The sequence below is a fragment of the Cervus canadensis genome, chromosome X, assembly GCF_019320065.1.
Source record: "Cervus canadensis isolate Bull #8, Minnesota chromosome X, ASM1932006v1, whole genome shotgun sequence".
NCBI lineage: Eukaryota > Metazoa > Chordata > Mammalia > Artiodactyla > Cervidae > Cervus > Cervus canadensis.
In genome coordinates this window covers 119165119-119192072 of record NC_057419.1, presented here as the reverse complement: position 1 = coordinate 119192072, position 26954 = coordinate 119165119, and the positions used below count along the sequence as shown (strand labels likewise).

The following is a 26954-nucleotide window of genomic DNA, read 5'->3' as shown; positions in this document are numbered from 1 at the left end:
GGGGAGGGCTAAGACTGGAGTTGAGTGCCCATGAAGGAGGAGGAGCCCTGATAAACACCACAGAATTTCAGCTGATTCCCCTAAATAGCCATTACCTAGGGGTAAAAGGGAATGGGAAACCGATCAACACTCATAAAGACGGAAGGTCACTCTCAATCTCTAATCTAATTAAGATGATCCATCTCTACCTCGAGCACTTGCCAGAGCGAAAAAATAAATCCCTTGTTTACAACATCAAGAGTGAAGCCTGGTGTAAACTATGGACTGAGAATAAGCAGCTCAAAACGTGTTTTTGTCCCTGAAAGTGAAGAATTGCTCAAAGAAAGATGGGGAAACATCAGTAGGACACAGAAGTTCCCTAAAAGGGCTCCCACTGGCTAAATTTGAAAATTACAGTAAATAATGATAGTATTAGATTAAAACCGACTGAATAAAGTAAGAAATTGTGAGTCCATACTGATCTGAATGAATGAATAAGTAGTTTGATTAGGAACTGGGGCTAAATAGATGTGTATAGCCCAGAAGATACCACCTTAATGTAATGAAAGATCAAAGCATCACTTCAGTGATATTCCTGCCAAAAAATTATAAACTAATATGATCATGAAGAAATATGAGATAAACCCAGATTGTGGGACATTTTATGAAACAACTGGGACATTTACAAAATAATAATCCTCAAATGTCAAGGTCATGAAAGTCAAGGAAAGAGAGGAACTGTTGCAGGTTGAAGAACACTAAATAGACATAACCAAAAAATACAATGCTTTTTTCTGATTTGTATTCTTTGGCTGTAAAGGACATTATTGGCAAAATCAGCAACTTGAACAAGATTTGAATACTGGATATTAATGATGTATCAATGTTAATTTTCTGATTTGATTGGTATATTTAGTTTTGTAAGAGAATGGTCTTTGCTTTCTTTGAAATACACATGGAAATATTTTGAAATCATGTCAATGACTTACACATAAAAGGTTCAGGGAAAAAAGTTTTTGTAGTGTACTTGAAACTTTTCTGTAGGTTTGAGATTGTTTCAAATTTTTTTTAAATGTCTGGGTTTTAAAAAAAACCCAGTGAATTAAAATTTATGACATTAACTGCACATGACAATAAAGGGAATGAAGTGACTTAAAATGTTGAAAGGTGCTTACACTAAGCAGTGGTAAAAGTACTAATTGCAGGTAGGCTTTAGTCAAGAATGCATGTTGTAATTTTTTAGGGTAACAACTAAAAGAGTAATAAAAGAAAGTGTTGCTAGGAGAGCGGCCAAGAGGGCAGAGTAGGAAAACCCCAAGTTCACCTCCTCCCACACGAAAATTACAACTATTCACAGAGCAACTATTGATGAGAAAGACCTGAAGACTCACAGACAAGATCTTCTAAAACTAAAGCTATAAAGAAGAAACCACAGTGAGATGGGTAGGAGGGGCAGAGATGCAGCATAGAGGATAATAAGAATTGCAGAGGTTCTCCTAAAGGAGTGAAGGATCTGAGCACCACATCAGGCTCCCCAGTCCAAGGGTCCTGCACTGAGAAGGCAATCCCCAGAATGTCTTGCTTTGAAGGAAAGCAGAGTTTAATTTCAGTAGAGTCAGAGGGCTGTGGGAAGTAGAGATTCTATTCATTCATAAAGGACACAGACAAAATTTCATCGGTTCTGGGACCCAGGGCAGAAGAAGTAATTTGAAAGAAGCCTGCGTGGGACCTACCTGCTGATCTCGGAGCACCTCCTGAAAAGGCAGGGGACAGCTGCAGCTCACCCTGGGGACATAGACACTGATGGCAGCTATTTAGGGGAGCTCATTCTATCATAAGGACTCTAGTGCAGGCAAGACCCATTCGTAGATCCTCCCTCCAGCTTGTTACCAGCCTGTCAGCACCCAGTACTAGGACAACTCAGGCCAAGCAACTGGCTTGGCAGGGACATAGCCACACCGACCAGCAGGCCTGCTGGCTTAAGACCTCCTGAGCCCACAGCTGCCACAGGACCAGGTCCCATCCACTGGAGGACCCAGACACAGCCCTACACACCAGTGCACCGGCCTAAGCCCTGAGACATCCAGGGCCCTGCAACCAGAGAACTTGTGATCCAGTTCAGCCTACCACTGAGCCAGCACTAGTCTTGGGACCCGCCTCACCCATTAGTGGGCAGGCACCAGCTCCAGGACCTCCTGGGCCTAGCCCCACCCACCAGCAGGTCAAACAACTCTGGGACCACTAGGACCCTGAAGCCAGAAACCCTGGGACCAACTCCACCCTCCAGTGAGCTAACACTAGTCCTAGGACACCAGCTTCAGTCTCGCCCACCAGTGTACTGATGCCAGCTCCAGGGCACCTGGGCCTTGCAGCCAGAGACCGCAGGACCAGCTTTGCCCACCAGTAGGCCAACACTCAACCTAAGACCTGATCTCACCCACCAATGGGCAGGCATCAGCCTCAAGACCACCACAACCATGCAGCCTGCCATGTCAGGAACTAGCCCAACCACAGAAGGCCTGAGCACCAGCTCTGGGACAACTTGGGCCCCTCAGACAGTTGCTCTGGAATCTGGTCCCACACACAAGTGGGCTGACACTAGATCCAGGACACTTGGGGCCCTGCAGAAAGCCACCTCATGACCTGAGGCCACCCACCCAAGGCTAGCAAGCCTTTGCACTAGGCACAGCAGTAACTAACCAGAGTGGGGGCAGACACATCTACCAGACCATGCATAATAGTATAGCTCAGCACAGCAGAAGGACCCATGCAGCCCATATAAGAGGCATTCTCTGGTGAACAGAGAGGATTGTGCTGTTAGAACACATAGGATGCCTTCTACAAAAGGTCACTTATCCAAGGTCTGGAAGCATAACCAACCTACCAAATACACAGAAATAAAAACAGCAACTTAGGCAAAATGAGGCAACAGGGGAATATTTTCCAAATGAAAGAACAAAACCCCAGAAGAAGAACTAAGTGGTGGAATCTACCCAATAAAGAGTTCAATTATTGTAGAGATGTTCAAAAATTCAGGAAAATATTGGATGAACAGAATGAGAAGTTAGAAATTTTGACAAAGTGTTAGAAAATATAAAGAAGAGTAAAACAGAGATTAAGAATACAATAACTGAAATAAAATATACACTAGGAGGAGGAATCCATGGTATATTAGATGATACAGAGGTACGGATCACTAAGCTGGAAGACAGGGTAGTGGAAATCATGGATGCTGAACAGAAAAAGAGAATAAAGAATAAAAAGAAATAAGGGCAGTTTAAGAGACTTCTGGGACAACATCAAGCATACTAATGTTTGCATTATAAGGGTCCCAGAAGGAGAAGAGAGAGATAAAGGAGCAGAAAACATATTTGAAGGCATAATAAACTAAAAATTTCCTTAACTTGGGAAAGAAAAGAGACATCCCAATACAGGAAGCATAGAGAGTCCCAAACAGGATCAAACCAAAGAGGACTATAGTATGATTACAGTATAATTAAAATGGCAAAAAATTAAAGACAGGGAATATTAAAAGCAGCAAGGAAAAAGCACAAATCATATACAAGGGAACTCTCACAAGGCTATTGACTGACTTTTCAGTAGAAACTCTGCAGGCAAGAAGGGAGTGGCATGATATATTTAAAGTGATGGAGGGGAAAAGCCTACAACCAAGAATACCCTACTTGGCAAGGCTTTCATTCAGACTTGCTGGAGAGATAAAAAATTTGTCAGAGAAGCAAATGCTAAGAGTTCAGCATCATCAAACCAGCTTTATAAGAAAAGTTAAAGGGACTTCTCTACAGGAAAAAGAAAAGATCACGCTAGAAACATGACAATTATGAGCGGAAAAATTTCATTGGTAAAGGCAAATATATAGTTAAAGGTAGAAAATCAACCATGTATAAAGGTATTAGGAAGGTATTAGACAAAGGTAATAAAATCATCTATATCCACAGCAAGTAATTAAGGAATACACAAAACAACAAACATGTAAAATATGACATTAAAAATATTAAATGGTGCAGGAGGAGGGAGTAAAAATGCAGGAGGTAAAATGCATTTGAACTTAAGAAATCAGTGATTTAAAATTTTCATATATATATGTGACACCAAAACCAAAGGTGTCACAAAAACAGAAAATTGCAAGCCAATATAACTGATGAACATAGATGCAAATATTCTGAAATTTATTCCAGGAGTGCAAGGATGGTTTAACACCCATAAATCAATTAATGTGATACACCATATTAACAAATTGAAGGAAAAAAATCATATGATCATCTTGATATAGAAAAAGCTTTCAACAAAATTAAACATCAATTTATGATTAAAAAATAAAAATCAAAAATAAACAACTCTCTTGGGCTTCCCTGGTGGCTCAGTGGTAAAAAATCCACCTGCCAATGCAGGAGACACAGGTTCGATCCCTGATCTGGGACAATCCCACATGCCGTGAGCAACTAAGGCTGCATCCCACAACTATTGAGTCTGTGCTCCAGAGCTTGGGAACCACAACTACTGAGCCCACGTGCTGCAACTACCGAAGCCTGAGTGCCCTACAGGCCCTGCTCCACAAGAAGAGAAACTACTGCACTGAGAAATTTGCACACTTCAGCTAGAGAGTAGGCCCTGCTGTCCAGAACTAGAGAAAAGCTGTACAGCAACAAAGACCCAGCCCAGAAAAAAATAAAATATATTCAGTTAAAAAAAACTCTCAACAAAGAAGGTATAGAGGGAACATACCTCAGCATAATAAAGGCCATATATGACCAACCCACAGCTAACATTATACTCAACAGTGAAAAGCTGAAAGCATTTCCTCTAAGATCAGGAACAAGACAGGGATGTCCATTCTCATCACTTTTATTAAACATAATATTGGAAGGCCTAGCCATAGCAAACAAGAAAAAGAAATAAAAGGAGTCTAAATTGGGAAAGAAGAACTAAAACTGTCACTGTCTTCGGATGACATGATACTATACATAGAAATCCTAAAGATGCCACCAATAAACTACTAGAATTCATGATGAACTTAGTAAAGCTGCAAGATACAAAATTAATGCACAGAAATCTGAGACATTTCTATACACTAACAACCAATAATCAGAGAGAGAAATTAAGAAAACAATTTCATTTACAATTGCGTCAAAAAGAATAAGATACCTGCGATAAACCTACCTAAAGAGGTAAAAGAACTGTACTTGGAAAAGTATAAGGTACTGATGAAAGAAATTGAAGAGGACTCAAATGAATGGAAAGATGTACTGTGCTCATAGATTGGAAGAATTAATATTGTCAAAATGATCATATTAGGCAACCTACAGATTCAATGTAATCCCTATCAAATACCAATGACATTTTTCACAGAAGCAGAACAAATAATTCTAAAACTTTTATGAAACAAAAATTACCCTGGAAAAAAAAAATTTACCCTGGATAGACAAAACAACTTTAAGAAAGAATAACAAAACTGGAGGTATGATGGTCTCTGATTTCAAACTATACAACAGTTACAGTCATCAAAACAGTATGATACTAGTACAAAACAGACACACAAGTCAATGGAATAGAATACAGTGCCCAGAAATGAACCCACACTTATATGGGCAATTAATCTACAATATAGGAGGCAAGAATATACAATAGGGAAAAAAACAACCTCTTCAGTAACTGGTATCGAGAAAACTGGACAGCTACGTGCTAAGGAATCAAACTGGACTACTTTCTCACACCATATGAAAAAATAAATTCAAAACAGTTTAGGACTTAAATGTAAGACCTGAAACCATAAAACTTCTTTAAAAAAAGCAGTAAGCTCTTTGACATCAGTCTCAGTAATTTTTTTGTGTGTGTATATTTCGTTAGGCAAGGGAAACAAAAGCAAAAATAAACAAATGAGACTACATCAAACTAAAAGGTTTTTGCATAGTGAAGGAAACTATCAAGCAGCAAAGGCTACCTACTGAATGGGAGAAGATATTTTCAAACGATATATCAGAAAAGGGGTTAATATCCAAAACATACAAAGAATTAATGTAACTCAACACCAAAAAAGCAAACAACCCGATTAAAAAATAGGTAGAGGATCTGAGTAAACATTTTTCCAAAGAAGACAAACAGATGGCCAGCAAGCACATGAAAAGACACCAGTCACCATGTGTGCATGGGTGCTCAGTCACTTCAGTCACGACCAACTCTTCGTGACCCCGTGGACTATAGCCTGCCAGGCTCCTCTGTCCATGGGATTTCTGAAGCAAGAATACTGAAATGGGTTGCCATTTCCTTCTCCAGGGAATTTTCCCGACCCAGGGATCGAACCTCTGTCTCCTGCATTGGCAGGCGGATTCTTTACCACTGAGCCACCTGAGAAGTCCTCACTAATCATTGCGGAAATGCTAATCAAAATCACAAAGAAATTACACCTCACACCTGTCAGAATGGCTTTTATCAAAAAAGACAACAAATAACAAGTATTGCCAAGGTCATGGAGAAAAGGGAACCCTTTTGCACTGTTGATGGGAATATAAATTGGTGAAGCCATTATAGAATATAGTATGGAGATTCCTCAAAAAATTAAAAGTAGAACTACCATACAATCCAGTAATTCCACTTCTGGGTATTTCTCTGATGAAAACAAAAACATTAATTAAGAAAGATCTACACACCCTTATGTTTATTGTGGCATTATTTAAAATAGCTGAGACACAGAAGCAACCTAATTGTGCATTGATAGATGAATGGATACAGAAGATGTGGGGTGTATATATATATATATATATATACACACACACACACACACACACACAGTGGAGTGTCACTCAGCCTAGAAATGAATTAAATCTTGCCATTTACAACAATATGGATGGACCTAGAGGGTATTATGGGCTTCCTTGCTGGCTCAGTGGTAAAGAACCTTCCTGCCAATGCAAGAGTCGCAGGTTCAATCCCTGTGTCAGCAAGATCCTCTGGAGATGGAAATGGTAACCCATTTCAGTATTCTTGCCTGTGAAATCCCATGGACAGAGGATCCTGGTGGGCTACAATCCATGGGGTACAAAAGAGTCGTACACAATGTAGCAACTAAACAACAACAAGAGAGTATTATGCTAAGTGAAATGTCAGACAAAGACAGACAAATATTGTATAATTTCACTTATCTGTCAAATATTAAAAAACAAAATACATAAACAAACATACCAAAACAGAAACAGTAATAGATACAGAGAACAAACAAGTTGTTACCAGAGGGGAGAGGGATGGGAGGAGAAAAGAAATAGGTGATGGAAATTAAAAGGTACAAACTTCCATCTGCAAAGTAAATGTCATGGTATGACATGTACAGTGTGAGGAATACAGTCAATAACTCTAATATCTTTGTATGGTGACATATCATATCAATAACTAGACTTATCTTGGTGATCATTTTGAAATGTTCCAAAATAGTGAATCACTATGTTGTGTAACAGGCAGTAACATAGTGTAGTAGGCCGATTATGCTTCAAAAACAAACTCATAGAAAAAAGAGGTCAAATTTGTGGTTACCAGAGGCAAGGGGTGGGGAAAGAAGGAATTGGATAAAAGCAGTCAAAAAGTACAAGCTGTCAGCTGTAAGATAAATAAGCACTAGGGATGTAATGTCAGCATGGTAAATATAATTAACATTGCTGTATATACAAAAGTTAGTTTAAAAAAAAAAGTTAGTTAACAGTGAATCCTCAGAGTTCTTATCACATACAAAAAAGTGTTTTTCTAATTCTTTAATTTTGTATCTATATGAGATAATTGATGTTCAATAAATTTATTGTGATAATCATTTCATGATGTATGTAAGTCAGATCATTATGCTGTACACCTTAAACTTATACAGTGCTATGTATCCATTATATCTCAATAAAACTTGAAGAAAAACATTTAATGGTTAAGAAAAAGAATATATTACTAGTAGACTAAAAGACGGAAACTAGAATAATAAAAAACACATCATACTTAGTGACTCACTTTAAAATACTAGAGCATGGGAAGGGGAAAAAATAGTAACTTTACTGTGGAATAACCTGACAGGCACCACCTTAGTCAAGGTTAATGTTACCAATGATAAGTCATGTTGATAACATGTACCCTTTGATATGATGTGATTAGAAAGGCATTTCATCTCTGAGGTATTCTTTCCCAAAGCCCAATATCCCAATCTAATCATGAGAAAAACATCAAATAAACCCAAAGTGAAGGATATTTTACTTAATAAATGACAAATTCTGCTCAAAATTGTTAAGGTCATGAAAAACAAAGGCTGAGAAACTGTCACCAATTAGAGGAGATTAAGAAGGTAGGATAACTAAATGCAATGTGGTAGTGATGATCGGATCCTGAAGCAGATAAAGAACATGAATGGAAAAACTAGTGAAATAAGAACAACATCTGAAGTTTAGTTAACAATGTTATTTTAAAAATTTCAACAAATGATAGCATTACAGGAATTTGAAACTGAGTGAAGGGTGTATGGAAACTTTCTGTATTCCTTTGCCACTTTTCTGTGAATTTAAAATTATTCTTAAATTAAAAGTTTATTTAAAAGAAATTTCATAAATCCAAAAGTAGACAAGAAAAGGAAAAAAAAGGAAACAATAGATATGAAGGACAGGAAACAAACAGAAGGATGGCAGATATAAACTTTAATGTGTCAATAATCATAGTTATTGGATTAATATTCTTATTAAAAATATAGTTCAGTTTATGAAAAAGTCAGCCACATGTTGCTTGCAAGAAACACATTTCATTTTATTTGCAAGAAACACATTTTAAATGACATGGTACAAAATGGTCAAGAACAAACAAATAACAAAACAATATCATCCGAACAACAAATCAGGATAACTATGTGAGTATCAGACAGAATAGAGTTTAAGGGAACTGGCATTATAAACAGGGACTTTCCATAATGACAGAAGATTTGGTTCAATAGGAAATGATAGCAATCTTAAATTTATATGTACCCTAAATAACAGAGTCAGAAAATATATAAAAAGTGACAGAACTAAAAGAAGAAATTTTAAAATTTCACAATCAGATTGGGAGATTCATACACATCTCCCCCAGTAATTGGCATAAAAGGCAAATAAAAAAACAGTTAAACATATAGAAAATTGAACAACATGATCAATCAACTTGACCTGACAAATATACAATCTTACTGGCTCAAAGTGTTTAAACAACATCTTGGACCAATAGTTGGCTGCCCACTAAACTATGGTGACCCAAGGGTTAACTCTAGGTATCTAGGCTTAAAAATGAGAACAAGGGAAAAAAGAAATTAAAAATAAGAACAAGAATTAAAAAAAAAAACAACTGAGCACAGATTACAGTTCTCACACACTACAGGGGAAATAGACACTACATAATTAGTCCAAACACATCACTAAACAAAAACAAAAAATTAAAATTAAAAAACAATCAAACAAGAAGCAGCCCTTACACGGGGAAAAAAACAAAAAGGAAGCTTATATAAATTGTCTCTAAGAGGGCCTAGGTGATAGATTTAGTACATAAAGACTTCAAATTGTTGTCATTGTTGTTGTTTAGTTGTTCAGTCATGTCCAACTCTTTGGGACCCCATGGACTGTACCCTGCCATGCTCCTCTGTCCATGGGATTTCCCAGGCAAGAATAGTGGAGTGGGTTGCCATGTCCTCCTCCAGGGGATCTTCCTGATCCAGGGATCAAACCTGTGTCTCCATGGGGTCACAAAAGAGTCACAAAAGAGTCGGACACAACTTAGTGACTAAATAACAACAACAGCAATCTAACGAACAGAAAGTAAAAAGAATGAAGAAAATTGAAGAACCTCAAAGGCCACTGAGACACCATCAAACACACCACTCATGCATAATGAAAGTTCCAGAAGAGGAGTGGAGAAAAAAGGAACATAAAAGGTATTTGAAGAAACATTGGATGAAAACTTCTCAGATTTCAAAGATTACACATCCAAGAAGCTCAATGAATTCCAAGTAGCACAAACTCAGATATTCACAGCTAAAGAGGTCATAGAAAAACTACTGAAAGCCAAAGCCAAAGAGAGAAGCCTGAAAACAGCAAGAAGAAAATTATATGCCTTATATAAAGAAATCACAATAAAATTAACAGCTGATTTCTAATCAGAAACAGTAGGGACAAGAAGGCAGTCTTATGACGTAGTCAAAGTGCTGAGGGAAAGAAATTCAACCTAGGATTCTAAGAATCAGTTCACCATAGCAACAGCTCATGACAACACTTTGTCCTCCCCAGCTTCCGAGTGTCCCTTCAAGTCTTCCGCTGTAAGCTGTGCTGAGGGGAATGGCGTGGCAGAGCTCTTGAGCGGACACTATGGGGGACGAAGGAGGTGACAACTTCGCAGGTATTAGCACTGACTGCCTTAAACTGGAGTTATTGGAAGAAATCCATATGAAAGACTTAGTGCAGATCTCAGTACTTGAAATAAGACAAAAGATAGAGGAACTGGAAGACAAACTCAATTCTAACCATGAAGAGAGTGAATGGAAAACCCGTTATGAGGCACAACTTGAACTGAATGATGAACTAGAAAAGCAAATTGCTAGTCTCCAAGAGAAAATGGAAAAAATCCGTGGGAATCCTTCAGATAGACTATCTTCTATTCGTGTCTACGAGCGGATGTCAGTGGAATCATTAACTACATTACTTAAACAGCTAGAAAAAGAAAAAAGGAGCCTTGAAAGTCAAGTGAGAGAGTATGCACTTAGACTGGAACGAGAATCAAAGGCTTACCACAAGGTGAAGGATGAATGTCGTATGAACCTAGCTAAAATGTCTCAGCTCTCTGACTCACACCACTCTCTTAAAAGACAACCAGTGAATCGGAATAGAATGAAAGAGAATCCAGTGAAAACAGGAAGATACAATCCTGCTAATCAGAAGATGGTAAATGCCAAGAGAGAACCAGCAAAAAAGATTACAAGATCAAATCATCTTCCAAAACTAAATCCATGATTCCAGAACTGGATGGATTTCTCTATTTTTTCCCTTTTTTCATTTGTAATATTCAAACTGTGAAGTTACTGTTCAACACATTTTTCAGGGAACAAGATAGATAAGAAAGAGCTATTAAACCTCTTTAAGTTCCTCTTCCAGTAGTGTGTTCTTTTGTCTACCTAAAAGAAATTTTCTTAGTAATTTAGTCTAGTTACAAAAATTATTTTAGAAAGTAATTTTAGTGACCCTAAAATATGTAGCAGCACTGTTTGTGATTCATAAAATATCCTAGGAAACCTGAATGCTGTTATCTTACACTTGATTTTAATAATATATCCCTTATCTACTGATACTAATATTGTTATTATATTTGGTTTCTAGTTGGCTATTAGCTTAAAAATGTGAGTTCATCAAAACTGTGTGCTATTTTAGGCTATATCATGCTCATTTTTTTGTCCATTTATTTTTATTAGTTGGAGGCTAATTACTTTACAATATTGTAGTGGTTTTTGCCATACATTGACATGCTCATTTTTTAAACCCAAGGTTTAAGCAAAGCTACAAACCAAACGCATTTTAAACTTTGACTTGAAGCATCATGGTACTGTGGAAATAGTCTCCAATCAGGAGTCAGCTTGGCTATAGTCCCCTTCTACTGTGAATTTATGAGAACTTGGGAAAGTCTCTTCACCTCATCTTTATTTTCTTTGTGACCCCACGGACTGTAGCCCACCAGACTCTTCTGTCCATGGAATTCTGCAGGCAAGAATAGAGTGGGTTTCCATTTCCTTCTCCAGGGGATCTTCCCAACCCAGGGATCAAACCCAGGTCTCCTGCATTGCAGGTAGACTCTACCAACTGAGACACCAGGGAAGCCATAGTCCCCTTCTGCTGTGAAATTATGAGAACTTGAGAATGTCTCTTCACCTCGTCTTTATTTTCCACACCTGTAAAATAAATGAGGCAAACTATGCAACTTCTAAGGCTTCTTACCATTCTAGAAAACCAATACTTATTCAACTACTGCAAGGACTTGCCACTTAGTATATGGTGGGTGATATATGTCATTTTGGGATGCTTATTAATTCATAGTGATGGCCTAGATTTTTGGAGCAAACTTTGCAAGTGTCCACAATATTCAAGAAGTGGAGATTGAATAAAGATAGGAAAAAGTTTCTTTTAAGGCATTTAGAAAATATATTGAATTCTCTTATTCATGTTTAGACTATTTTTGCAATTGTCACATAGGTCTGCAACATAAATATAATTTATTCTCCCAACTTAATAATAAACAAAACTGTTAGCCTTTAAATTTCCAGAAATCATCCAATGGTAATTATAGTTTCTAGCTTATGTTGTTCTCACCTGATATCCTAAAACCTAAATTCTTTCTATTCAGAATTGCCAGTATTGACTACCAAATACATTTCTATAACTATCTCTATAGATGTTCACTTTCTTTCTTTAAGGAAGAATGCATAAATTTCATACAGCCAAGTAATTCTTTTATATGACTTTAAAATGCAATGCAGTGAAATATAAAGCAACTTCCTATAAATTATTCCACATTGGAGTTTTTGGAAATATTTCTCCATTCTTAAGCTAACTACAGATATTATATATTGACAGCAAGGAGATCCAACCAGTCCATCCTAGAGGAAATTAGTCCTGAATATTCATTGGAAGGACTGATGCTGAAGCTGAAACTCCAATACTTTGGCCACCTGATGCGAAGATCTGACTCATTGGAAAAGACCCTGATGCTGGGAAAGATTGAAGGCTGGAAGAGAAGGGGACGACAGAGGATGAGATGGTTGGATGGCATCATCGACTCAATGGACATGAGTTTGAGTAAACTCTGGGAATTGGTGATGGACAGAGAGGCCTGGCGTGCTGCAGTCCATTGGGACACGTCTGAGCAACTGAACTGAAACGGAACTGAACTGATGGGTTAGTCACTGTCGTACCCAGCTCTTTGTGACCCCATGGACTGTAGCCCGCCAGGCTCCTCTGTCCATGGGATTTCCCGGGCAAGAATACTGGAGTGGGTTGCCATTTCCTTCTCCAGGGGATCTTCCCGACCTGGGGATTGAACCGGGGTCTCCTGCATTGCAGACAGATTATTTACCATCTGAGCCACCTGGGAAGCCCACTATGACCTATATTATTAAACAAATACTAGATTTTTATGTTATATATTATCTTTCATATCATTAGCAGCAAATTAATACTCTGAATATTAGTAATAAGTATAACTACCACAGATCATCACTGAAGAATTAAGAAGCTTGTTTCTATTAATATCACACAGACAGAGGTAGGCCATTGTAGTGATTAGATTGAGGAACATTTAAAATTATCTCAATCATTGTGATGGTTGTATTAGTTGAACATCTTATCATGGGGACTCTATCACATTTAAGTGTTAGCTCTGCAAGAGCTATGTTGAAATACTTTCAAATGTGACAAATTATCTTTTTTTTTTAAGTCTCTGTCTTAACCAGAGTGATGAGATGCTGGTGGGATAATATAAAGAACTGAAATGGGAGACTCTGTCAGATCTGTGTTCTGGTATCAGAAGTTAGAAGTTTTGCCACTTTTAAGCTTTTACTTTGAGTAGATCGTTTTTCATTGACTCACTTTTATCATTTATAGAATTGGGAGGGAATATTTACTCTAACTACTGCCTTGTAATTGCAGTGCAGGTCAAGGGTATTTAGTAAATAATTATCTATTTCTTTGTAACTTTTTTCCCACTTTAAAAAAAGTGAGTTAGCTTTTACTAAATTTTGAGGTATAAAAACAACACCCATAAGACAAAAGATGAAACTAAAAGTTTTGCAAGAATTCAAGATTGAGAAAAACTCTCGTTTCAAGGTTTCTAGCAGTCAGTACAAAGAAGGAACAAGTTACACAACTCTCTCTTTTTTCTGTAGAAGGAATATACAAACAAATGAAAAGTTTAATCTAGTTCTAATTTCTGAAGATAATTTTCCATGTGAGGTTTTATAAGAAAATGCAGTTATTTACTGCAATAATCAGAGCAGGGGCCAATATAGGGGAATGGGATTAAGAGATACAAAGTACTATGTGTAAAATAGATAGGCAACAAGGATATACTGTACAGTACTGGGAATTAAAGCCATTATTTTGTAATAAATATAAAAGGGAGTATAATCTATGAAAATATTGTATCACGATGTTCTATAACTGAAACTAATATAATGTGGTAAGTCAGCTATATTTCAATTAAAAATAACAGTAATAATCAGAGCAAAGATGAAAATTTGGGGTCCTTTTGGCTTAACACTGAAATGTGTATTAATATCAGTATTTAAGCTCAGAATTCATTAAGCAAAAAATCAGTTAATATTTAATATATTTCAAAATCTAAAATATCTAAATGTATCACAGGATATCAAGAAATATCATTTATAAAACAAATATTGCTATAATCAAAAAGATAGGTAATAACTGTCTTGGCGAGGATATGGAGAAATGGGAGCTCTTATACATTGCTGGTAGAGATAGAAAATGGTAAAGCCACTTTGGAAAACAGTCTGGCAATTCTGCACAAGGTTAAACACAGAGTTAACACATGACCAGGCAATTCTACTCCTATGTATACAGCCAAGAGAAAAAACTATGACCACATAAAAACTTGTCCACAAATGTTTATAGCAGTATTATTTATAATAGCCAAAAAGTGGAAACATCTCAAATGTCTTCTAATTAATGATTAGATAAACAAAATGTAGTATAGTCAAACAATGGAATATCACTCAACAGTAGAAAGAAATGAAGTACTGGTATATGCTATGACATGGACAAACCTTGAAAGCAATATCTTAAGTGAAAGAAGCCAGTCACAAAATACCACACATTGCATAATTCCATTTATATAAAATGTCCAGAAGAGGAAAATCCATAAAGGCAGAAAGGAGATGAGCTGTTGCCTGGGGCTGGTAGAATCATTGAGAGGATGAAGAGTGACTGCAAAGGGTACAGGGTTTCTTTCTTGAATGATGAAAATTTCTAAAATTGATTGTGGTGATGACTGCATAACTCTGTGAATATACTGCTAAAAACCATTGAACTGTACAATTTAAATGGGTTAATCATATATAATATGATTGATGTCTCAATAATTCTGTTATTTAAAAAGTAATTCTATATGCAGAAAAATAACCCTTAAAAATCAAAAAGCCCCACAAACAAAGACAGTCTCAGGGGAAAAAAAAAGCCTAAGAAAACAAATTGCTATCAGACTTGCTTGATCAGGCTGAAGAGGAATTATAACTGAAGTCCCCACAAAGAAATAGAGCACCAAATGGCAACCCACTCCAGTATTCTTGCCTGGAGAATCCCATGGACAGAGGAACCTGGCGGGCCACGGTCCAAGGGGTCGTAGAGAGTTGGACATGACTGAAGTGACTAAGCATAAGCAATGTTAATTAGGGTTTCCCTTATGGCTCAGCCGGTAAAGAATCCACCTGCAAAGCAGGAGACCTGAGTTCGATCCCTGGGTTGGGAAGATCCCCTGGAGAAGGGAAAGGCTACCCACTCCAGTATTCTGGCCTGGAGAATTCCATGGACTGTAGAGTCCATGGGGTCACAAAGAGTTGGACATGACTGATCGACTTTCACTTCAATGTTAATTACATAGGAAAACAAAATACAAATATATTTTTCTTTCCTTCTCAAAACTGGATTAAAAGATATCTGCATGAAACAATATTATTAAAACATTGTTCAGAAATTAGTGGCAGAGCCAGGGGCCCGAGTTTAGCTGTGGGGGGTGAAGGTGGTCAGGTTAGGGCCTAAAAAATAGTGTTGAGAATATATAAGATGTAGTGTATATGACAATAACAGCACAAAGGAGGGCAGAGGAAAGGGAGCAATGTTAGAGCAAAGTTTCAATACACTACGAGAAATAAATTAGCATCAATGTGAAGTACATTGTTTTAAGACATCTACTGCAATCCTCAGTGAAAGGAGGATCCTCAGTGAAACCCAATCCTCAGTTGTGTCCAACTCTTTGAGACCCCATGGACTATACAGTCCATGGAATTCTCCAGGCCAGAATACTGGAGTGGGTAGCCTTTCCCTTCTCCAGGGGATCTTCTCAACCCAGGGATTGAACTTAGGTCTCCCACATTGCAAGCAGATTCTTTACCAGCTGAGCCATAAGAGAAGCCCAGAGCAACCCCTAAAAAATAATTCAACAAGAAGAGTAAACAATGGAAACTAAAATGGCACACTGGAAAATATCTGTTTAATGAAACAAAGGCAGTAAAGGAGAAATAGAGGGAAAAAATACATGACATAGAGAAAATAGCAAAATGGCAGCTATAAATAATTATATTTATATTATAATCAATAATTATATTACATGTAAGTGAAATAAGCATTACAAAAAATAGATTATCAGAACTTCCTTGGCAGTCCATTGGTTAGGACTCCACAGTTACACTGCAGGGTTTATAGGTTCCATCCCTGGCCAGGGATCTAAGATCCCACATGTGGCTCAGCCAAGAAAAAAGAATAGATTATCAGACTAGATTACAAAATAGCATCCACCTGCATGCTGTCTAGAAGAGACACACTTTAGATTTATGACACAAATAAGCTAAAAGGATAAAAAATGATTTCCAATGCAATCAGCAACCGTAGGAGAGCTGGAGTGGCCATATCAATGCATTAGTTTTCTATTGCTATGTAACAAAGGATCACAATTTTAGCACCTTAAAATGATACCCATTTATTAGCCCATAGTTCAGTAGGTCATGAAACCAGACAAGTCCTCTGCTTAAGTCTCAAGAAGCCAAAATTAAGGTGTGGACAGGCTGTCTTCTTATATGGAAGTTCTACAAAAGAATCTGCTTCCAACAACAAAAGGGCATCAACTGCCACAGTTCAAAGAATTTGCTTCCAAGTTTAGGTTCTTGGCACCAATTCAACAGCTATTCCTTGTAGCTGTGAAGCTGAGGTCCCCATTTCCTTGATACATGGACCCAAGTACCTTCAAGCAAACAATGGAACATCAAATCCTTCTTGTGCTTTGAATTTCTAATCACCTCTTCTAGCACCAGCCAGAGAAAACTCTGCATTTAAAGGGCTGACCTGATTGGGTCAGGCCCACTGGATAATATTTGTATAGTAAGTTTAACTGATGTGGGACTTTAATCATATCTGGAAAATTAATCACTTTGCGTTAATCACATGGTATTTGGTTGAATAAGAAGGAAACAAGAATCTTGTGGAGCCATCTTTAGAATTCTGCCTACCACAACTAATATCAGATAAAACAGACTTTAACACACACAAAAAGTGTTACTAGAGGGAAAAAGACATCTTGCAGTGAAAAGGGGTCAATTCACCAGGAAGACATAACAATTGTAAATACACACCTAACAAAGTGGCCCCAAAATAAATGATAGAAAAACTGACAGAAGTGAAGGGAAAGTAGTCTCCAATATCTTACTCTCAACAATAGACAAAAGAACTAGAGGAGAATATCAGCAAGGATAAAGAAGACCTGAACTTGACCTAAATTATTTCTATAGGACATTCCATCCAACAGCAGCAGAATACACAATCTTTTCAGTGTCCATGGAACATTTTATATCATTCATGTTTATGGTTTCTGCTAGGCCATAAAACAAGCCACAATAAATTTAAGAGGATTGAAATCATATAGTGTATATATCTGACCACAATGGTATTAAATTAGAGATCAGCAACAGAAAGAAATTTAGAAAATCCAGAAAGATTTGCAAATTAAACAATACATTACCAATAACCCATAGGTAAAAGAAATCACAAGGGGAGTTGAAAAGAAATTTCAACTGGATAAAAACTAAAACACATATTAAAATGTATGGGATTGAGCTAAAGCCATGCTTGAAGGGAAACTTATTGCTTGAAATGACTATGTAAGAGAAGAAACATTGCAAATAAATAATCTAAGTTTTCATCTTAAGAATCTAGAAAAAGTAGAGCAATCTAAACACAAGGCAAGCATAGATAGGAATAATAAGGGCTTCCCTGGTGGTCAAGTGGTTGAGTCTGCCTTGTAATGCAGGGGATAGCAGTCCAATCCCTGATCTGGGGAGATCCCACATGCCACATGGCAGTTGGGCTGAGCCCATGCTTTAGAGCCCACAAACTGCAACTGCTGAGCTCATTCATGTGTGGCAAGAAATGAAGTCAGGCACCCTGGAGCCTGTGTTCCACAACAAGAGAGACCACTGCAGTGAGAAGCCCATGCACCACAACTGGAGAGGATTCGCACACCGTAACAAACACCCAGCACAGCCAAAAATAATAAGAATAAATAAATATGCTTCTTAAAAGATAAGGATCAACTTCCAGCAGAAATCAATAAAATAGGAAATGGAAAAACAGAGAAACTAATGAAAACAAAAGTTAGTTCTTCGAGACCAACAGTGTTGATACACCTGTAGCTAGACAGACAACGAATAGAAAAAGATTTAAATTCTTAAAATCAAGAAGGAAGAAGCAGACATCACAACTGACTCTACGGCAATAAACAGTTTATAAGATGGACATCGCTGGTGGTACAGTGGATAGGAGTCTGCCTGCCAATGCAGGGGACACAGGTTCGATCCCTGGTCCAGGAAGATTCCACACGCCACAGAGCATCTGGGCCTCTGCACCACAACTATTGAGTTCACATGCTGTAAGTGCTGAAGCCCCTGCCCCTCAATGAAGAGTAGCCTCCTACTCACTATCATTAAAGAAAGCCCACACACAGCAACAAAGACCCAGTGCAACCAAAAATAGATAAATATGTAAATAAATATTTTTTTAAGTTTATAAGAGAATATTATTTAACTACTTTATACCAGCAAATTAGATACCTTAGATGAAATGGACAAATTCCTGGGAAGACATAATTTACCAAAACTGACTCAAGAAAAAGTAGAAAATCTGAAAGATTGTAATAGGTAAAGGAATTAAATTTGTAATTTAAATTCTTTCCACACAAAAAACCCAAGAACCAGATGAGTCCACTAGTGAATTCTATCAAACATTTAAAGGATAAATAATAACCATATTCTAGAAAGTACTAAAGGAAAGAACACTTCCCAACTCTCTCTACAAGGCCAATATTAGGTCACACTAAAGCCAGACAAAGGTAGCATAAGAAAAGAAAACTATACATCAATATCCCTCATGAATACAGGCGAAAATGCTTTTGAAAATTAAACCAAATTCCCTGGTGGCTCAGGGTAAAGAATCCACCTGCTTTTTTGGGAGACCTGGGTTCGATCCCTGGGTTGGAAAGATTCCCCTGGAGGAGGGCATGCCAACCCACTCCAGTTTTCTTGCCTGGAGAATTCCATGGGCGGAGGAGCCTGGCGGGCTACAGTACATGGGGTCACAAAGAGTTGGACATGACTGAGCGACTAAGCACAACAATATATCAGGAGCATTTTACACCATGACTAAATGAGATTTTTTTCCCAGGAATGTCCAGTTGGTTTAACATTCAAATATCTTAAGGGGTGGGCTTCCCAGGAGGCGCAGTAGTAAAGAATCCTCCTGCCAATGCAGGAAGATGCAGAAGACCTGGGTTCAATCCCTAGATTGGGAAGATCCCCTAGAGAAGGGCATGGCAACCCACTCCAGTATTCTTGCCTGGAGAATCCCATGGACAGAAGAACCTGGCAGGGTGCAGTCCATGGGGTCACAAAGAGTTGGACATGACTGAGCAACTAATGCTTTCACCTAAGAAAGCTGTGCATATTTGATATTTTTACATATGTGTGAGACATGATCAATAACACAGAAGAATGGAAATGTATATCATGTTTAGAGAAGAGTGAGCAGTGTAATTTAAATAGGGTACATGATATATGTGTGTGTGTGTGCTTAGTCGCTCAGTCATGTCTGACTCTTTGCAGGAGGGACATGTTCTATTGTTTTTTCCAAGAGCCCAACATTGTGCATTTTGAGTAGTGAAATGTGTGCCTTGGCTACTATTAATACTGTTGATAATGAGTGCTGAGCTCTTGGCAAAGCCTTATATTGTGACCTTGGAAGGAAAGTTATGACCAACCTAGACAGCATATTAAAAAGCAGGAACGTTACTTTGCCAACAAAGGTCCGTCTAGTCAAAGCTATGGTTTTTCCAGTAGTCATGTATGAATTTGAGAGTTGGACTACAAAGAAAGCTGAGCACCAAAGAATTGATGCTTTTGAACTGTGGTGTTGGAGAAGACTCTTGAGAGTCCCTTGGACTGCAAGGAGATCAAACCAATCAATCCTAAAGTCCTGAATATTCATTGGAAGGACTGATGTTGAAGCTGAAACTCCAATACTTTGGCCACCTGATGCCAAGGGCTGACTCATTTGAAAAGACCCTGATGCTGGGAAAGATTGAAGGCAGGAGGAGATGGGGACAACAGAGGATGAGATGGTTGGATGGCATCACTGACTCAATGGACATGAGTTTGAGTAAGCTCTGGGAGTTGGTGATGGACAGGGAGGCCTGGCGTGCTGCAGTCCTGCTGCTGCTGCTGCTAAGTCGCTTCAGCCGTGTCTGACTCTGTGTGACCCCACAGACGGCAGCCCACCAGGCTCCCCCGTCCCTGGGGTTCTCCAGGCAAGAACACTGGAGTGAGTTGCCATTTCCTTCTCCATGGGGTCGCAAAGAGTCAGACATGACTGAGCGACTGGACTGAACTGATCTGAATATATAGAGAAATGTGATTTTATATTTTGGGTATCTGTGAGGTAAGATTTTCCAGAGTTCTTTAATCTGACAGAGATGATTTTTAGACAATGCCCACCAGTTTATAATAAATTTAAAGATGGAACTATTTGCTAGCCAGGGCATCCAGTGCTAAAATGGCTGCTTGAAGTTTGGCCAAGTGCATGGTTTGGGGAGTCCTGTCCTTTTTTAGGGCCATCCTGATTAAGGGATAGAAAACAGCAACATTCCATTGAGCTCCATTTTGTAGGATGGTTAGCAAGGCTATTTGCATAGTCTGCTGTTGCTTGTACAGTTGATCCCAAGGGGTTTCCCAGGTAGCCAAGGGCCTGGGGGAGGGGTGACTTCCTCTAGCACCCTGGAATCTGGCAAGGGACTAAGGACAAAGGAAGCCATCCCCTCCTGCAAGTAGAACATGTCACAGGGCCCAGGTACGGTGGCATCTTGATTAAGAAGGCCCCCATAGCTGTGCTGAGTTGGTGGGGTGCTCTTTCCATGACTCAAAGCATAATGGGCAACTGAGTATGGAAAGTCACAGGCTCAAGATCTGTGAGGACCTATTTTTAGAAAATCCCAGTAGGTAGCCAGGCATTTTTTTCAGGGGCAGTATATTGCAGCAGAGGGCTTCCCAGGTGGCGCTAGTGGTAATGCCTGCCAATGTAGGAGACATGAGATGTGAGTCCGATCCCTGGGTCGGGAAGATCCCCTTGAGGTGGGCATGGCAACCCACTCCAGTATTCTTGCCTGGAGAATCCAATGGCCAGAAGAGCCTGGCTTGCTACTGTCCATAGGGTTGGAAAGAGTCAGACACAACTGAAACAATTTCACGTATGTACATATATTGCACCAGAAACCCTTGGGCCACCTATGGCCATCAGAAATGGTACAGACAGGACTTCCTTGGCAGTCCAGTGGTTAAGACTCCGCACTTCCACTGCAGGGGGGCTTGGGTTCCATCCCTGGTAAGGGAACTAGGACACCACATCCCCTCAAAAAACAAGTTGTGCAGAGATGATGGGAGGTATTAGAAGAGGTTGCTAAAGTCCCTTTAGTGAAGGCACTTGCAGGGGGGGCATTAACAGGAGTACCTGTTGATTTTCATTTGGGAGTAAAATTTGTAAATGAGATATATGTTGTCATTATAACCCAAGAAGGGCTAAATTTATATTTGAATTTGTATGTCCTTAATGAGTGTGTCTAAAGAATTACTCTGGAGGAGCATGTTATCAATGGGATGCCATACCTGTGCTCCTGGAGAAAGGTGGATGTAGGTAAGATCTTGTCTGTAAGGACTGTGTGTCATGGCAAAGCTTCTGAGGTGCCCCATGGGTAGGCTGGAGAAGATGTATAATGTCCCTTTAGGGTAAATGCAAATGACCACTCAGAGGCTGTTGAATGGGCACTGGACAGAAAATGGTAGCCAGAGCTAAAGAAAAATATTTTTAAAAAATATTTCCCAGTTGTCAAATGAATAGAATCAGTGATTTTGATAATATTGGATAACTTGTATGGGGTCCTTGGTGGAGGGGCCCACAGCATAAAGGTAGTGATAATCCACCTTGAGGTACATCCCCTCTTATTTTTTTTAGATTTAAAAATGGGCAAATTGGGCTATCAAAGGGAGAAGAAATGGGGATAACCACTCCTTTATTAATTAGCTTTTCTCACTAATAAGTTTAAATAATAAGTTTTAATCCTTGAGTTCCTTGTTTTAACTTATATTGAACCAAGTTATTTTATCTGGGGGTCCATGGGTCCCATTTTATTAAGCCAAATTGTAAGTTCTCAAAGACTTACTTTAGTTTGAATTTATTATGTTGCATCGAGCATCTATGCCCAATATAGAATATTTTAGGGCAATAGGTATTGTGACTGGAAATTTAGCCAAGGCTACAATTAGAGTGAGGTGTACTCATTTTTTCTTCATTTTATATTTAACTACCTTCTTTAGATTTTTAGGGGACACAATGTGTAAATTTACTGGGATCCCCAGGCACAACTGTAATTTAAGCCCCATCTGGATTAAGTTCATAAAAGTTCTTGTCAATTGATGTAGTTTAGCAAATGTTAAACTTAATTTAGAACCAAGGCTATAGAGGCACAAAAGCCAATCAGCATTGTTTCTATCATTTTGCTACATAAATTCTTTAATACATAAATTTCAAATTTCCAATTGGGTCAAATTGTGGGATTTGGTTTTAATTTAGCTACATATTTTATATATCCACAATTCATATATTATATATTGATATTAAAATATTATGTTTACCTAATTTAATTACCTTCTATTTTCTCCTCCTGTGTCTAGCTAGGGATTTGTTTCAAAATCAATAAGTAATCTAGTACTAGCATTATGCTTGTTAAAACTGGCGTTTGCTTAGTACATAAGGTTTAAAGTTCCCCTTTATTTTCCCTCGGGCTTGTAGCCACATAAAGCAGCAGTCTTTTTTCTTTATCTTTTTTTCTGTCTTCTGTTTTAGGCTTGTTGCCACCCAACCAAAGCTACAGTCTAGTTTTTGCTTCCAACTGAGAAGAGAGAAAGAGGGGAGAAAAAGGGGGCCTCTTGTATCTAAGCAACCTCTCCCTGGGACCACCCCTATCCCCACTGGACTCTTTTTTTTTTTTTTTTTTTGAATGGTCTATAGAATTTATAGGCAGCTAAACTTCTCCCCTTCTTTTTTCTCTTCTGGATATTTACCTGGTAAGCTCTTGGTGATCCCCAGTAGCCTCTGCTGTGAGCAGTGGCCTCTCTTTCTAGGGTACCCCACCTCAAAGGGGTGACATCTAGGAGAGCAATGGTGACCTCGGCTTTATCGTTTCAGTGTTTTGTTTTGTGGTGGTTTTGTTTTTTTGTTTGTTTTTTATTTTTTTTCCATTTATTTTTATTAGTTGGAGGGGTGGTTTTGTTTTAAAGAGGAGATTCAGCATATCCATAAGCAGCCCAAGCACATGGACCTGGACATTTACCATCTCCTACTCACGTGTTTTATAGGGAGTGGGATTAAAGTGCCCCTTTTCCTTCATATCTCCTTTTTTAAAACAAACATTGAGCCACAGGTCTCCAAGGATAGATTTCTTACATCCCACGTAGTTGAAGAACAAATATGACAGCAGCAAAGCAAGCAACAACAAAAGGATTTGCCTTTGAAATGAACTTTAAGGTTTGGGGCTTCCCAGGTATGCTAGTGGTAAAGAACCTCCCGGCCAATGCAGGAGACGTAAGAGACACGGGTTCAATCCCTGGGTTGGGAAGATCCTCTAGAGGAGGGCGTGGCAACCAACTGCAGTATTCTTGCCTGGAGAATCACCATGGACAGAGGAGACTGGCGGGCTAGGTCCTTAGGTTTGCAAAGAGTCGGACACAACTGAAGCAACTATACACGTATACCATGGTTTGCTGTGAAAAGGAACCCTGAGCTGTACTGCCAGTACATCTGTAAAGTGTACCAAGGACCAATGCCTAGAGTCTACTCATTTATTGGGAGGGGAGACTTCAGCCCACTGCTGACTTCAGCCCTGCTGGGTCAATGGGTCAGAGTGACACCCAACTTGGTCTCATCAGAGGAAGTCTTTCTTCACTCCCTTGGGCAGGGAGCTGGATCTTCTAAATTAGCCAGTGATCCTAATCACCCCCAATGTCACTGCCCAGGACTTAGATGTGTCAAACCAGGGAAATCAGGTTTGACTCAGTGGACCCAGCTATCCAAGGTAAGATGACAAATATGGAATTTTGGCAACAACCAAAGCAAACTTCAGCACCTGAAACTAAGTGAGGAGTACCATAGAGGCCTTTGAAGTCCTCTTAGATTTAGTTGGTGGATCATGGCAGCACACAGCAGATACAGCGTGAAGCAGTGGCAGCAAGAGTGCCAGTGTGCCAACAGTCAGCCATGCCTTCCCAGGCAGTACTCACTGTGTGTATGCTCAGTCATGTGACTCTTTGCGACCCCATGGATGGGTAGCCTGCCAGGCTCCTCTGTCCATGGGGTTCTCCAGTCAAGAATACCAGAGTGAATTGCCATTCCCTTCGCCAGGGGATCTTTCCGACCCAGGGATCAAACCCTTGTCTCTTGCATCTCCTACATTGCAGGCAGATTCTTTACCACTAGCGCCACCTGGGAAGTACTCATTGTTTGGTAAATCCAGTTAGTAAACCAAGAGCAGTCTAGAGGCAGTCCCTCTCCAATGAACATTGAGTCACCTTGCACACTGCACCAATGGTTCTCTGCCCAAGTCTTAATTCATAAAGGTGACTGAGTGTTGAGGGAGGAATAGACATCGGCCACAGCCTTTATTGGGATTTCTGAGGGAAAGGCAAGACAGGGCAGGGTAAACAGTTTCCGATTGGCTAGTTTGAATAATTTTGGCGGGTCCTAAACTATAGGGGTGATTTCCAGTTGCTTAGTATCCAGCCCTGGGATGATTAAGGCAGAGGACTATTGTTTCTTGTTTCTAGAGGAACTGTAAGTAATATTAAACTTTTCCTTCAATGGCATTGTCCTCTCCATGCCACCATTCAGCCACCTTTTTTTTTTTTTTTCATTCAGCCACCTTTATAAATGAAGACCCAGGCACAGAACAATGTGATACTGACTGGGATGGCACTTAGGAGAAAAATAAAAAGGGAAAGAAAGAGAGAGAAGAAGAAGGTCAGGGGAAGAAGGAGAAGAAGAAAAGAAGAGAGGGAGGGAGGGAAGGAGGAAGAGGAGAGAAGGAAGGAAAAGAAAATAGAGTGTTGGCAAGGATTTAGAGAAATTAGAACCTGTGTCATTGCTGGTGGGAATGTAAACTGGTGCAGATGCTGTGAAAAATGATATGGCAGTTCCTCAAAAACAATTAAACATAGGTTTACCATACAATCCAGCAATTCCACCTCTGTGTATATATCCAGAAAAATTGAAAGCAAGGACTCCAACAGATATTTGTATACCCATATTCAAGCATTATTCACAATAGCCAAAAGGTGGTGCTGTGGTCTGAATGGCTGTGTCCATCGCCTCCCTCATTCATATTTAGTAATATTCATTTATTAGTAGATGAACCTTTGGGAGATGATTAGATCATGAAGGTGGAGCCCTCATGAGTGATATCAGTGCTTTTATAAAAGAGATTCCACAGTGATCCTTAGTTCCTTTCACCATATGAGGACCCAGAGAAAAGGTGCCAGTTATCACCAGGAAGGGAGCCTTCACCTAGACATACGTGGACCTTGATGTTGGACATTTAGCCTCCAGAAATGTGAGAAAGAAATGTCTGTTGTTTATAAGCTACCTAGTTTGTGGTATTTTGTTACAGCATCCTGAATGGACTCACAGGGGGCAAGCAAATCAAGTATACATCAACAGATGAATGGATAAATAAAATGTGATATATATACACAATGGAATATGATACGGTCTTATAAAGGAAGGAAATCCTGACACATGCTACAATATGGATTAACTTTGAAGATACTATGCTAAGTGAAATAGCCAGTCACAAAAGGACACATAAATGATTCCACTTATACGAGGGACCTAGAGTAGTCAAAGTCCGTAAAGACAGAAACTATCAATAGAACAGTAGTTGTCAGGGGCTTGGGAAGGGGAAGTGGGGAGTTACTGTTTACAGAGTTTCAGTTTAGGAAGAGGAAAAAGTTCTGGAAACAGATGGTGATGATGACTGTATGACAATGTGAATGTACTTAATGCCGGTGAAGTATGTACTCTCAGTTCAGTTCAGTTCAGTCAGTCACGTCCAACTCTTTATGACCCGATAGACTGCAGCACGCCAGGGTTCCCTGTCCATCACCAACTCCCAGAGCTTGCTCAAACTCATGTTCACCAAGTCAGTGATGCCATCCAACCATCTCATTCTCTGTTGTCCCTTTCTCCACCTGCCTTCAATCTTGCCCAGCATCAGGGTCTTATCCAATGAGTCAGTTCTTATCAGGTGGCCAAAGGATTGAAGTTTCAGCTTCAGCATCAGTCCTTCCAATGAATATTCAGGACTGATTTCCTTTAGGATTGATTGGTTTGATCTCTTTACAGTCCGAGGGACTCTCAAGAGTCTTCTCCAACACCACAGTTCAAAAGCATCAATTCTTCAGTGCTCAGCTTTCTTTATAGTCCAATTCTCACATACATACACTTAAAAATGGTTAAAATGGTAAATTATATCTTATGTATAGTTTACCACAATTATTTTAAATTATCGACAAAGAATAGGAAGTAAATTTGTCAAACTGATAAAGGAGATGAGAAAACTCTATAGCT

General features: G+C 39.0%; 1 protein-coding gene across 1 annotated transcript; it reads left to right on the top strand.

Moving 5' to 3' along the window:
- Nucleotides 1-10240: 10240 nt before the first annotated feature.
- CCDC169 (coiled-coil domain containing 169) lies at nt 10241-10979 on the top strand. The gene has a single exon (XM_043457767.1). The coding sequence runs from the start codon at nt 10338-10340 to the stop codon at nt 10977-10979; it is 642 nt and encodes a 213-aa protein (XP_043313702.1). The 5' UTR covers nt 10241-10337.
- The last annotated feature ends 15975 nt before the right edge of the window (nt 10980-26954 follow it).